Genomic DNA, 13,825 nt, shown 5'->3' on the forward strand with positions numbered 1-13,825 from the left:
TCCACACTCTCTATTTCTGAATTGAGAAAGCTCCTCGGATGAGAAGCGAAACGTCTTCAGCTACAGAATAGAAGTCCAGTTGTTTTTGTTTTTTAACTTTTTTTTGAATTTACCATGGCCTGGATGACTGAGAATCTACACCAGCATATTAGGAAACAAGAGCCATGACAGGTGGTTAACAGCTGCTGTTTTACTTTTCTCTCCTTTTAATTAAGGCTGGGCAAAATGAAAAGAAATCGACAAATAAAGGCCAGAATTTATTGTCATTAAAGGGTAGTTAGGGTTAAAATAAACCCGAGTTTTCAGGACGGAGAGCTGTGATGCATCAGAAGCACCTGGGAAAAGCTGAATTAGCTGCAGATGCTTAAAAACTTCCACTGGATCTTTGCAATGCAGTCACTTTTGTGATCATACAAGGAAAACTTACTGCTGACTGCTACTAAACAAACAAACAAAGAACCGATTCTAACCGAGGTTTGGGCAGCTTCTCCTCTGGAAACGGAGTCCACACGGAGTCGGGGGTCTTCTGCTCCTTGAACCGGCCTGAGAAAACTTTCTCGATGTCAGCCATGGAGAAGGCACACACGGCCGAGCCTGGGATACTGTGAGGAGGGAAACATCAGAGGAAGAGGAAGATGAAGCTCAGATTGGGTGATTTGAACCCTTCTGTTTCCAGGGTGGAATGATCTGTTGTTTAATCAGGTTCAGAGTCCTTCTGAATGTGATGTTAGGACATCGGCACGCTCAGCCTCACCTGTTCATCTGCGTGGTGAACACCCCCACCACCGAGGGAACCCCGTTGATGTTGATGATGTCAGTGATGGACTGAAGCACGTCGAAGTAGAAGAAGGACTCCCCCGGCACGGAGCAGTTCAGCCTCGCCTTCACGAAGGATGTCCAGTGTTTCTCCAGCACCCGCTGCGACCCGCCCACGTCATTTTTACAGATCCGAGCCACTCGAGAATACACCACCTGCGAGGGGTTGGAGAGAGGAAGGCTTCCCAGTGAGCGTCACTAAAAAAGCTTCAACGTGCTGAATAATAAATAACTCCATCCTGTAGCAACTCGGCACAAATGACTTCACATGCGCACGCTCTCAGATTGAAATTGTTCACCCTGACTAAACAAACATAAAAAAGCCCCGAGTTACTTAAAGCAGCACCGTATGAAAGTGTGTTTGATTGCACAAATTACCAAGGCACAGAGCATAAATGAGCTCCATGAAGCAGTTGGCTAAGACGCCTTTAATAATTGATCAGTGCAAACCTCCATCAGAGGCCAGGTGTCACCCCAGCATTAGTAGGGTTGAAATATTTAGTAGATGGTGGCTGATGGAGGCTGCTGGCTTCCTGTTGGCTCGGCCCACTCAGCCCGCTCGGCCCAGGATGAAGCATTGGTCAAACGTGGAGCGTCCTCACTCCCTCTGCGTGAGTGAGTGTGTTGGAGTGAGACACAAAGAGTGCGGTCTGTAGGAGGCAAATCCTTTCACTCTGTAATGGTTTTACATTAGTGGAGCATTCCCAGCAAACACTGGGTTTGAAATTTCTGTAGCATTCTGATGTGATTCAGAGCCATCGCCTGAATGGACCCCATTACCACCGGGCCCATTTGTGGCAGAAACACATTCACCCAGGGAGGTGCAATTTTTATTTATTTATTTATTTGTATAAAAGGTCTGCATACTCCTCTTTTTTGTGAGGAATATGTAATGGGTTCTAAACAGCAGGTGGACCATCTTACCTTCCCCAGATTGCTGTGTTCCACTGCAATCTCTCGGTAGAAGAAGTACAAATAATTCCCGTACTCTGCTGCATGCAGGAAATGAGGTTCTGAGGAGGAGACACAGGCAGAGAGTTAAAGTGGATTTCTGCATCGTCACCACCACTGTGCATGTTGAATATTTCAGAGATTTGTACAAGGCAGTTTATGACAGGGTGACCTAGATTGCCTGGGAGAGAACAGGCCGTGTTCCCGAGGAGTTTTGGCAAGGCAGGAGATCTCTCCATCACTCTGAAACCAGCCCTGACAGTCACGTACATGCAGGGAAAACACCACGGGCATTTCATTTCCAGGCAGGTACAGCCATGTATGTCCAGGAGACGTAAGAAAATAAAGAAACTAATATTTAGGGTGAAAACAGCTGCCTTTACTTGCTTCACTGCTTCATTTCTAACTTTAAGGATTTAGGTGGGATCAGCTGTCGATGTGTGATTATTACATTATAATAACACTTTAATTCAAAGCTAAATGAAGACTGAAGAGTTAAAGAGTTAAATACTGACATTTCTTACAGGATCATAACAACTTTAGCTTTACAGACTCCATATCCAGTCAGACTAAAGGCAAAATGTAAATTCATAAAGATTCCCATCATGGTGAGACGATCTGAAATATTAGACAAACATGAGCAGCAAAAACTGATGATAGATTTAATGAGCTTGATTTAATAAAATACAACAAAGTTAGGAATGATTCTGTCAGTTACTGACATTTACTGACCCACCACAAACAGGTCTTACTTTAAAACTTAATAAAACCTGACTTATAGTTACCTCCTGGACCTGTTACTGTCACATTTCAACTACTGATAAGAGGAAGAAGATGGATGGATGGAAGGATGGATAAATGGATGGAAGGATGAATGATGGATGGACAGATGGATGGATGATGGATGGTTGGATGGATGGATGGATGATGGATAAATGGATGGATGAATAATGGATGGATGGATGGATGGACAGATGGATGGATAAATGGATGGATGGATGGATGGACAGATGGATGGATAAATGGATGGATGGATGATGGATAAATGGATGGATGAATAATGGATGGATGGATGGATGGACAGATGGATGGATAAATGGACGGATGGATGGATGGATAAATGATGGGTGGATGGATGGACAGATGAATGGATAAATGGATAAATGGATGGATGAATGATGGATGGATGGATGGACAGATGGATGGTACAAACTACCGATGCTGTACTGTACAAAGACACGAAGCTGCAGGATGTAATGAAACAGGAAGTGTTTTGTCACCTTTCAGCCACTTGGAGTCGTATTTGATGGTCCTCAGGGCCGAGCCGTCACCCATGCTGCGATAGATGACAGAATCACTGGCCTGGAAGTCAGCAACAGTTGCAGAATACAGCTTTCCTTCTAAAAACCAAAATGAGAAGAACAACCATCACCATCCAAACAGAGAGCGCTGCTTTTCAGTGTTTTCTCCTTTTCTATTACAAAGCTTAATTGGCTGAGCTGTTATCGCTGCAGGCACAGTTTCACGGAGGCAAAGACACAGAGATTATAATGAGAGCAGAAGTAGAAACACATTAGTTTTTTCCAGCTCTGAGTGTGGGCGGGTGTGCGTTTGACCCATACCAGCGAAAAGGGCCACGTTGGTTTGCTTGGAGTCAAACGGGCAGCGTGCCAGACCGTTGATCTCTTCTCCATCAAACTCAAGGTTATCCAACTGATGGAAACACAGAAATCACCCACACATTAGAGGAGGTTGGACAGAAACCCGCCAGGTTTACTCATGTCTCCAGAACGCTTCTTTCATTGAGCTGTAGGTCCGCAGAGTAAACCCCGAGTACTGACCCGGTAGTATCGGCACATGGGGTTGAAGCCGTTGGTACCGCAGATGAACACCAGGTCGTCGTTTCTGGGAACCAGAACTTTAATGAAATTGTGACACTCGTCCTGGAAGCAAACACACGGCGGTGAGGTTGTTTTATTGGAGGCAGGCAGCCTTTGGTTGGAAAGGTGAAATGAATATTTTTAATCCTTACTCTGTGTTTTCCCTTCACAGCACACATCTCCCTGTCAACCTGGCCCGACCGCCATGTTAGCTTCTGTAAAACCCACAAGGTGCGTTAGACGTGTGCTCCTGGGTCACAGCCGGCCCAGTTTGTGATGTTGTGGGAATCTTACCCGGTAAGGAATGATCTCATTCCTGTAGGATTCTCTCAGACTGACGAGGTACACCTGATCTCTGAGGACACACAACAACACAACAGTGTGAGACACAACAAGGACACACTCCTGAAACTTCAGCCTCTCTCTGCTTGAGTCAGTTTCTCTTAAAGGCTGTGGACGGGGAAAAAGCAGCACATTTGCATGATTTTCCTTTTTCTTACCGTTATCAGAGCTGTACTTATTGTTAGATGGCTTCATTTACAGATAATCTTCTCTGTAAATTATATTTTACTTTCAGTAGTTTTTATTGCTCATGGGTTTGAATGAATGAATGAATTCCCCACATTGTTTCCTCAGAGACCCCTCCCACAAACTGAAAGAACAATTTATGATTCACTTATTGGCAACAGAGCCCAGATATTTTTTCTATAATACTAAGAGTCCATTCCTTTCATTCCTTTCTTCTGAGTTTTTATTTATTTTATAATCTTTAATAACTTTTTGCTGTAGTTCTTTGGATTTTAGTTTTACTCTGATTAAAACAAGTCGGTCACTCCTACAGACACTGAGCTAAGATTTGGAGTGGTAGTAGCTGAGAGTCATCCCCTGAGAGCTCACTGATCACACATCATCTCTGTTTGAAAGCATGCAAGGCGGCGGGCGATATGCATTCCTTAAAGAAGCTACAGGTGATGCAGGTCTGGATGGTGAACGCACCATTTTGACCACTTTTCTCGTTTGTTTTTCTCGTTACTTTTCTGTCAGTTATCCATCAGTTTCATGAGACCGAAGACCAGTCCTCCTGTTTGAGCCAGCTGAGGGACAAAATGTAACAATCACTACAGTTTGTTCACTCTGATGGACAAATAAAAGATCATTTGTAAGTAAGTGTGAAGCTCAGGACATGAATAAAGTTCCTTCCAGCTGAGTTTTCAGACCAGGGGTCAATCCTGGTCCTCAGGGCCACCATCCTGCAGGTTTTCCTTGTTCCTCTGCTCCAACACACCTAATCTGAATCAGTGGGTGATTAACAGGCTTCTGCAGAACATGAAGAGGTGATTTAACCATGAATCAGGTGTGTTGGAGCAGGAAACAGGTAAAACCTGCAGGATGGAGGCCCTGAGGACCAGGATTGGACACCCCGGGTGTAGACGCTCGCACAGATCCGTCCTGTTTGACGCGTTTCTGACTCTGAGCTGCAGTTTGCAATCTTTTTTTTTTATTATTTTGGTTCCTGTAGATCTGCTGAAGACCCCACAGTTGATGTTTCATGACCCTGGTTGGAGTCCCAACCCCACCGTGTCTGTTTCCTTTCACTAAGAACCCAAACTGGTAACAGCAGAGAAACATGCTGCGGTGATTGCAGCCTGTCAGAGGACACTGTTGATGTCAAAGTAATTTCCTGCTACAATTTTAGTGCTAGCAGTCGCATTAATTTCACCGCCCATAAATACAGAATAAAACATGTAAAGATGCCAAGAAATCCCTGAAAGCACGTCAGGTCGACATGATAGACGCGTTTCCACGATCGATATGAGCCGTATTCTTCAGCTGCAGGGCTGGAAGCCACAGATCCAATAACACTAAGAGCTTTTTCACCCGTATGCCTGTTTACCTGCCAAGGAGTGACGGAGTATATTGGTGTGGGGGATGTGTGAAAGGGAACGACGACAGGAAGAACAAATGTGTGCGTGCTGAGTTTACCTGCCAGCGATGAACAGCGTGTCCTGGATCTTGGTCATCAGCTGAAAGTCGAGGCGATGCTGCGACTCGTTGCCAGAGAGCTTTCCTCTGAACACGGGGTACCTTCCAGTAACTGCAGACACATTAAACAGAAATACGCTGAGCTCGGACCTTCATGCACTCTGTCAGGGTTCTGGTTCTGGTCTGACTCAAACAGGTGGGAATCTTTAGGATCTCTTTCTGTTTTGTTCACGACTTGCATATAGTGTAGCTTTTGTGAACATCGTTTTCTTATTCCCTTTTTTTTGACGCGATGCATCAGAAAGCAGATTTAAGCTCCACTCCTGGTGCTGCTCATGTTCCCAACAGCCAGAGCCGTGTGCCGCTGGGTGCCTTCATGTGTTGGATAACGGCTGCTGATGTCAGCACCTCTCTGTTGTTCCAGGACAACAGAAATGGAAATGAAATCCTCTTTGACCAAACAGCAGCCTGAAAACGGCACGCTGCTGTCTGAACTGCTGACGCTACAAAACTGACTGCAGGCATTTTGTCTTAATTCTGGAAGCAACACTGTGCTGTATGTAAACTCAAATCCTGTACTCACTGTGTGCGCCAACGACGTTGAGGGGCACGGTGTCCTCCGGGAAGCTGACTGCGAGGAGAGTGCATGAAGCTGTCAGCATCAGCAGCAGAAGCTCACTGAGCAGCAGGGCAGCTCCTTGGCCCATGGCTGCTCACAGACGGCACTTCCTGTTTCACACCGGTGGAAATGTTACCTGCAGACAAAGAACACACACCTGCGTTTGTTTTGCATGGCAGGAAATAAAATTCCTGTTACATCGGTTAACTCTGATGCCAGTGATGGGATGTGATAATGCAGCGAGATTTATTCTCCTCAACCTCTCCCTGCAGCTGCTGTCGGAGGGAAGGTCAGCCAAGAGGCCGGTGGGACGTCTCGCTGCGTGTTGGAGGCAGCGGAAGTCCACCCTGTTAGGAACATGGCAGGCCTGCTGTCTCAGGACATCTGTGCTCTGATTGGTTTCCCCGGGCCGGCGCTCTGACCTTAGCAGACATTTATCCCCTCCGTTGGCCGAGCCGCAGCTGAAGCCCAACCAGTCTGACAGATACTGAGCTAGAAGTTGGTATCAGCCTCTAGTCTTTCACAACACATCTTTTAATGAATCTTTTGCTTCTGTTAGCTTTGCAACATTTAGCTTTTAGCTCGTGTTTCCCGGTCAGTGTTGGAACACGTCATCATCTCTCCGGCTGCAGCACAGATTCTCCTGAACGGTTGTTTGGACTTAGTGGTGATTCTGGTCGATTATGGTTTGAACTGCAGCAACAGCTGACCTGCGGACAGTTATTATGGCGGTGGTGGGGGCTCAGTTCGGTTGGGGTGTGTGTTCGTTTGTGAAGGAGTACTTTAGGACAGAGCGTGTCTGTGCATATTAACGATGGCTGTACATTCAAATATTTATAAACCGAACAAATTATTCATGCAGGTAAAGCCTGAACGGATATAAACAATTTACTGGGAGACGTCACACAGGCAGAGGGATGGATTAGCTGGGGGCTCACTGGGACACACACACACACATGCACACACGGCTGCACATACATAATCACTCTTTCAAATGATATAATGCAAAGACCAGAGTGTGTGTATGGAAACGCACACACACACAGTATTGACTCATTTTTCAATTAGCCCCGGAGCACACCTGCTCCATGGCTGTCTGTGAGCCATTAGTGCTCGGATTGATCCGAACAGGAAACATGGCCGACCAGCAGCCAGAGAAGACCATCTATAGGTCGACCACATCGTTTCATCTGCTGACAGGATGACGCTGCTCCTCAGGCTGCTGTCAGAGGAATGCATATTGCCCGCCAGCAGCCATGCTGAAGGCTCGAACCCTGATCTGTCGGAGCTCAGAGGGTGTGTTGGGGACGACTCTCCGTATCTGATCTGAGAGCAGGGAAGTTCAGATATGAACCATGACCTCACTGTGACCTTTAACCCCTGACGCTCCCTGACACATTTCCCAACAGAGACCATCTCCTCAGGACTTACAGCCATTTAGGTCAAATCTTGAAAATAATGTTATGCTTGATAATAATGAGTCCCACAGTCTGTTAGCAGTCAGGGGGGCTGTTGGGGATGACTCTCAGCTACTACCACTGAGTTACAGCCAGCCTTTCTGTTCTAAAGTCAGCTGTGCTGATCAGCTTTATTCACGCTGACTGCAAAACTAAATCCACTGCAGACGTTCATTCAGTGATTACCTCCTGAGTTCCATTCAAATCCACCCACTGGTTCATGAGATATTTTGCTAACAGACACACACAGGCACATGTGTAACAGGGAGTTGAGTATAACGTATGGTTGTTTACCCAGCAGCATGATTTTCTGTTTGGATTAAATGAATGCTTCCTTTTTTTCCAGGATCAGCTGTTCTGTGCTGATCTGAGCAGTTAATGATGAAAGAAAGGATCTGTAATCTGGACTGTGGGTAATCACAGCTGTTCACATCTCTGCGGGTTATTAAAGCAGCAACATCCCTGCATCGAAGAGTTAAATCAGTTTAATCTCTAATTATACGCAGCCCAACAGGCCAACTGTGGGCGATAATGTTTTTACTCCTGCTTCTGTCGTTCATCAACTACTGGATGAACCAGTTCAAGATGGCCGCCACAGCTAACTGGTCTATAACTTTGGTGTAATTAATTCACCTTAAATAGTCTAAAAACCCACTGAGTGACAGCTTTGCAGTAACTGTTGTTTGTCTGTTAGCAAAATATTTCATGAACCAGAGGCTGGATTTCAATGAATCTCTCAGAAAGAGTTAGAAACAAGAGTCCAACCAGTTCAAGATGGCCGGCACAGCAAACATTAGAGTGGTCGGTTAAACTGAGTCGGTTGAAGTGTGACGGGTAGTAGCTGAGAGTCGGAGCTCTAACAGATCTCCTGGTGACCCGTGAGCCGGAGCAGGTTTGAGCAAACTGTAACGCTGCCTGATCTTAGCGGGTGATATGCATTCCTTCAAGGGTAAACGACTCCAGATGCCTTTCCTAAAAAAGCTTTACAGCTGTTTGTTTTACCTGCATTAAGAAATGTTCTATTTTAAAACACATGTAATAAAGTGCTGAGTTTGGAAGGAAAGACAAGAATAGAAACCAAATGCTCCACAACGATAAAGAAAGAAAGACCGAGGAGAAATGAAAAGTAAATAAACCGAGCTCGGCAGTTTTTTATGGTGCAATCATGAAAGCCGCAGGCTGTACTCATCGCCCAAACTTGGCTGCGTTCTCAGGTAAATCATTTCCTTACTTGTCACAATTTACGCTCTTTCTGTTTTCATTCTCATCGGGTGAACACTTCAGAAGAAACTGCGTTTAAGTCGCCGCCTCACCCGTTTCTGCAGAAGCTTTCATGTTAAAGACAAACAAACTGGTAGAATATCAACTGAACACTGGTGGCAAAAAGCCTAAACACAAAAAAACTAGTTAGGCAAATACCAACTTTCAACAACATGTTAGAGTTACTACCTAAATAATTTAAATTAAATTTAAAAAGCATGGCTGAACTTGTTTACTGCTGTGTTGTTTATCCTGACTGACCCGACAACCTCGACCAACAAAATGGTTTATTCCAATAAAAGTGGCCAATGGGGACAAATAATCTGATGGCTTGATAATTTACTGTCAGTCCTGGTTTCATCCATCCCAGCTGAAGATAAATCCACGCACGTCCAAAACTCTAATTCTTTCCTGCTGGATGTAATGTAGACAAATCTGTGGAACCTGATCGTTCCCCACACCGAGACGCCGTCGGCCCAAAACCGTTTATTTCCTCGTAAACACAGAAGCGTTTTCATCCAAACGCTGCAGTAACTCAACCAGCCCTGTATGTGGCGCCGCCACAAAAATACACCAAACTGTGAACACAAGAAACAGACGAGGATGGAGAAAACGAGAGCAACAACTGAGTCTGAAGGTGACGTCGTTTTCAGAAACTACATTTCTGTTTCCTTTTGTTTTTGGTTTTTCAGGGGGCATATCCGGACATGTCTTTATTCTCTATCTCCGTGTTTAGTCATTTGTTGGTGTGTTTTGGAATAATGTGTAATAAATATAAGACAAGAGTCCTCCTGTCTGCAGCAAACTGTTCATATTTAACCAGATTCTGATGTTTGTATGACTTTTGTTGCATGTGCTGATCTTTAACTGTTAGACACTGATCTAAAATTACTGCTGGATCTGTAATGAGGCCAGTTTGTTTTCTGTCGACGATGTTGCAGTCTCTGGTTTCTGCCCTCCAGTGTGTGTGTGTGTGAGGGTGTGTGTGTGTGTGCACATATAGGCCTCAACAAGTTTAGAGACGCTGGGCTTGTCACGCAGCTCAGTCCTCACTCCGCCTCTGTTATTACAGTGTCGTACAACCACACACTTTCCCTGCTCGCGCTGCGGGAGGGGTCTGCAGCCCAGATCTGACAGATTAACACTTATTCTACTTTTAGCTGTGTTTTTATTGGCACATGAACACCGTAACCTCGCTGGATGGAGGAAATAAAAGAACAGCAAACAACAGCGGTGCGTGAGATTTGGTAAATAGTGTGTGAATGTGATTGGGTGGATGTAATCCCAGCAGAACAATGGCTGCTGCTGCTGGAGGCTGCTCGACTCGTCATCTTGCACCCTGCTAAGCTGCAAACCTCACAGCGCAGCAAATCAGATAACTCAGGAGTTTCAGTCTGTCTGAATGTACGACCCTTAGCTTGGCTCCATGAAATGAATCACGTGGAGAGTGAGTCAGCCCGATGACCACTCCGGCTCAGAAATGAGCTTCCTCGCAGTTATAAGCAGCTTTTTGTGTCAGGATCACTTGTAGCGGGCCTGGTTGGACTTGTTGCTCTAAATGTTTGGCAGAAGGGGAAGGTGGTGCCACCCTAAAGGTAGAATCTCACCAGGCTGGAGACGAGTTAACGAATGGTATCCAACAGGGAGTCTCCGAAAAGGTTCAGAGCTCACACAGATTTTCTCTCAGGCGGTTTAGTTTCCATAAATTCTTATTGGAGCAGTTTTTGACCCCTGCAGACAGCTTTAATGTCCAGCAGTAAAAACCAAACCAAATCTGAATACTAATAATTAAAAATGGGTCTTAATAAGCCAGCCATTGGAAGGTCCCCGGCCCAGATAAACAGTGAGGGTTGTGTCAGGAAATAAACACGTGGATCTATGACCGTCACTTTGGAGGTGCAGGTTAACAACGACTGTTCCCGGTGCTGCTAACCAGCCGGGGGCCGGAGGAAGCTGGACTTGGAGGCAGAGGATGAGCTGAGGCGACACAAAGAGGAAAAGTAAAATCTGCCTATTTTCATTTCTAAAGTGTAATCCTCCAGATTAAATTATAAACCCGGGGGTGGCTGCTCCACAGGGAACAACAACCCGGTCTTACAGAAACCATTAAAGGTTTAAGTTTAAGAAACTGGATTTTATCTGTAGCTGAAGATGTTTTTCTTCCCACTCAGAGCACTTTATCAATTCAAACCGGAGATGGTGGAGTTCCAAGCTTTAAACTGCAGGAGATGCTCTGTTTCTGCAGCTGAACTCACATGCAGATTATTCTCCCTCCCCTCCCTCCTGATGGTGGTTGTTAGAACTCCACACTCTGTAGTTTTAACTGAAAAAGCTCAAATGTGAAGATATGAGACTCATTTTTGTTGCAGTTCCGCTGAATCTGGGTGTTTATGACCAGTGAGCTGACAGAGTGTCTGTTTTGTGCCGATAATATTTAAAATTCATGTTTTATTTTTTATGTGCACAGCTTGTAAAACTGTATTATTGGTCGTGCACATTGTTGTTGTTGCACACATCGTGGCCACCTCAGCAGCTGCCCCACGTTTAGGATTTATTCTACTGGAGTAGCTGCAAAAAGGCAGTTTTTTATTTTAGAGTGGGTCATTCGGGGCGGCAGCCTCGATGTTTTCTGTCAGAGCAGAGCTGAATCGCTCTAAAATTATGGAAACTAAACTGAGAAGGGTTTGAAACCATATTTTGAGATCAAATTTGTCCGAGTTTATTTTGAACATGTCAATGATTGAAGCCCGGTGAATGTTTGGGGACGTTCTGGAGCTCATCAGCCGCTGCCCGGCCAAACACCAGCTGAAGTTGTGCTTCCCTACGTTTCCTCGACACCTCGGCAAACAGAGGAGTGAAACAAGAGAAAAGCTGTTCTCAGCAGCAGTTCTGCTATAAAAAAAGCACAAAGCGTTCAGTTGCAGGTGTGACCAAGAAACAAAAGGGGCTTTGGGCAACTCAACACAATGGAGCCCCACCCCCGACCAGTTTGGCTGTTTGGGGCTCCTAAAGGGGACTAAACAAACAGCTGGACCCAAATGTTTCACACTAACTTTTAGCCCTGCATCTATTGAAGCCTGAACAGTCTGTGATCAGCCGTTCGGGTCGAACTGACCACCGCTCGGTTTAACGGGGACCGTTTCGGGGTTACAGGAGGTTAATGGAGGCGGTTCTGGTCACTGAGTTCTGACCCTTTGGCCACTGAGGCGCAGTGAGACCCTCGGCCAGCTGTGCTGCCAACAAAAGAGGAGAACTGGGGGGTCCGAGTGTGGCGTTCCTGCCTCAGAGTTCAACACATCTGGATTTAGTTCTGGAACAGATTTCTGACAACAAACCAATAAAAATAAGACAATTACAGCACATGTGTCTGATTTTTCTTCTGTCAGGTAACAGGCTGTTGTTTTTCTCTTCCTGTTTGTTCTTTGAGTGTAAATTCTCCAAGTTTGCATCTTCCTCTGCTCCATGCTCAACCCCGGCTCTAAAGCGGGCTTTGTGCAGATCGGAGCATGAAGGCATTTGAGTTCTGTCCGTGGAAAATCGTTTGGTACCCCTCCGGTCCACATGCAGGACTCGTACAAAAGACAACAAAGACGGCAGGGACAGCAGTTTAACTGCTTCCATTCAGCAGGGCTGGGCTGGAGACAGGAAGACATCAGCCTCTTCTTGTTTATTTATCATCTGGACGTTTATTTTAAAGAGTCAATGTAAAAAATAAAAAAATCTTTATATTCTTCACTTAACAGAGAGGATTAGAGTTTATTTAAAATGTTAGAAAATGAGAATTTAAAGGGTTAATTTAGCAAAATCTTCCTAAAAATCTCACTGATTTAAAGGTTTGTATTTAATTTAAATGTATTTTTTATCATCAGATTTCTGCAGCTAAACAGAATGAAGACATGAAGGTCTGAGACAGAGGGGGGGTCCGAAATAAGAAATATGAGACATTTTAGCATCACTGGGGGGAAACAGGACCACCAGAACCTACCTTAAGGACCCAAAATGACGCCTGAATGGGGCAGTCCGCCTGAAAGTCATATTCCGGTGATAATCCATCAGTTTGGAACAAAAATATTCCTGATCTGTTCAGCTTCTCTCTTTTCTCCAGATGCGCAAAGACGGACCTGCAGCTCCGGGGCCCCTCCGCGCGCTCAGAGGAGCTCTCCTCAAAGCTGTGCCACGACCACACAGCCCCCCCCCCCTACACACACACACACACACACCACGGCTAAGTTTGGAGAGCAGCGGGGAGGACGATGTTCCAACAACAGGCGGAGCTGCGCGTAAAACCTTCAGCGGCTCTTTTCTCTCCCTGATCGTTTCGGACAACTTTCAGTAAAGATTCACTAAAAACCTCCTCTTCCTCTCTGCCTCCGAGCTGAACGGATTGATTTTCCACTCCTCAGATGAAGGACTGAAAGTGAAAAGAATCTGATTTCTGAGAGGAGAGCAGAACCCGAACCCGAACCCGGGTTCTGCTCAGAAACACTTCTCTGGTTCTGTCGGATCCACGCGGCTGCAGGGACTCACCTCATCTGAATGAATTCATTAATTTATATCCTCGCGCGCGGCGGTAATCCAACAGAAATAAGCTCCTCGTGCGCGTCGCGGCGACCCAACTTCTCCTGGCTGGAGGAAAACAAACTAACGCACGGCGGAGGGTGTAATTCGAGCCGTGCTAAGTCAATCCATCCCGTGCTGGAGCTCAGCCAGCCAATCAGAGGCGCGCCTGCCCCGGTCCCTCCCCCTCCCCCCACCCTCTCCCCCCATCACATCATCCATCTCTCCTCGGTTGGTTCGGGGCTCTGCCTCGCGCTCCTCGCTTCCTTTCTTTCCTAAAGCCGGAGAGAAAGAAAGCGCCC

At 45.8% G+C, this 13,825-nt stretch overlaps 1 protein-coding gene across 4 annotated transcripts in view; it reads right to left on the reverse strand.

Moving 5' to 3' along the window:
* The window catches only part of sema6dl (sema domain, transmembrane domain (TM), and cytoplasmic domain, (semaphorin) 6D, like), a 26,344-nt gene extending 12,701 nt beyond the window's left edge, over positions 1-13,643 (reverse strand). For 3 of the 4 annotated variants that reach the window (XM_017441171.3, XM_017441170.3, XM_017441168.3), the window contains exons 1-11: positions 13,494-13,643; positions 6,214-6,385; positions 5,631-5,742; positions 3,942-4,002; positions 3,800-3,862; positions 3,609-3,710; positions 3,390-3,480; positions 3,048-3,167; positions 1,741-1,829; positions 755-972; positions 471-602 (exon numbers count right to left, since the gene is read on the reverse strand). In XM_017441171.3, coding sequence (XP_017296660.1) covers positions 471-602; positions 755-972; positions 1,741-1,829; positions 3,048-3,167; positions 3,390-3,480; positions 3,609-3,710; positions 3,800-3,862; positions 3,942-4,002; positions 5,631-5,742; positions 6,214-6,337 — 1,112 coding nt within the window. In that variant the 5' untranslated portion in view covers positions 6,338-6,385; positions 13,494-13,643. Of the gene's footprint in view, positions 1-470; positions 603-754; positions 973-1,740; positions 1,830-3,047; positions 3,168-3,389; positions 3,481-3,608; positions 3,711-3,799; positions 3,863-3,941; positions 4,003-5,630; positions 5,743-6,213; positions 6,386-12,951; positions 13,399-13,493 lie in introns of those variants that run through there. The other variant, XM_017441169.3, reaches the window with a different exon arrangement.
* Between the last annotated feature and the right edge of the window lie 182 nt (positions 13,644-13,825).

The sequence above is a fragment of the Kryptolebias marmoratus genome, linkage group LG15, assembly GCF_001649575.2.
Source record: "Kryptolebias marmoratus isolate JLee-2015 linkage group LG15, ASM164957v2, whole genome shotgun sequence".
Classification (NCBI taxonomy): domain Eukaryota; kingdom Metazoa; phylum Chordata; class Actinopteri; order Cyprinodontiformes; family Rivulidae; genus Kryptolebias; species Kryptolebias marmoratus.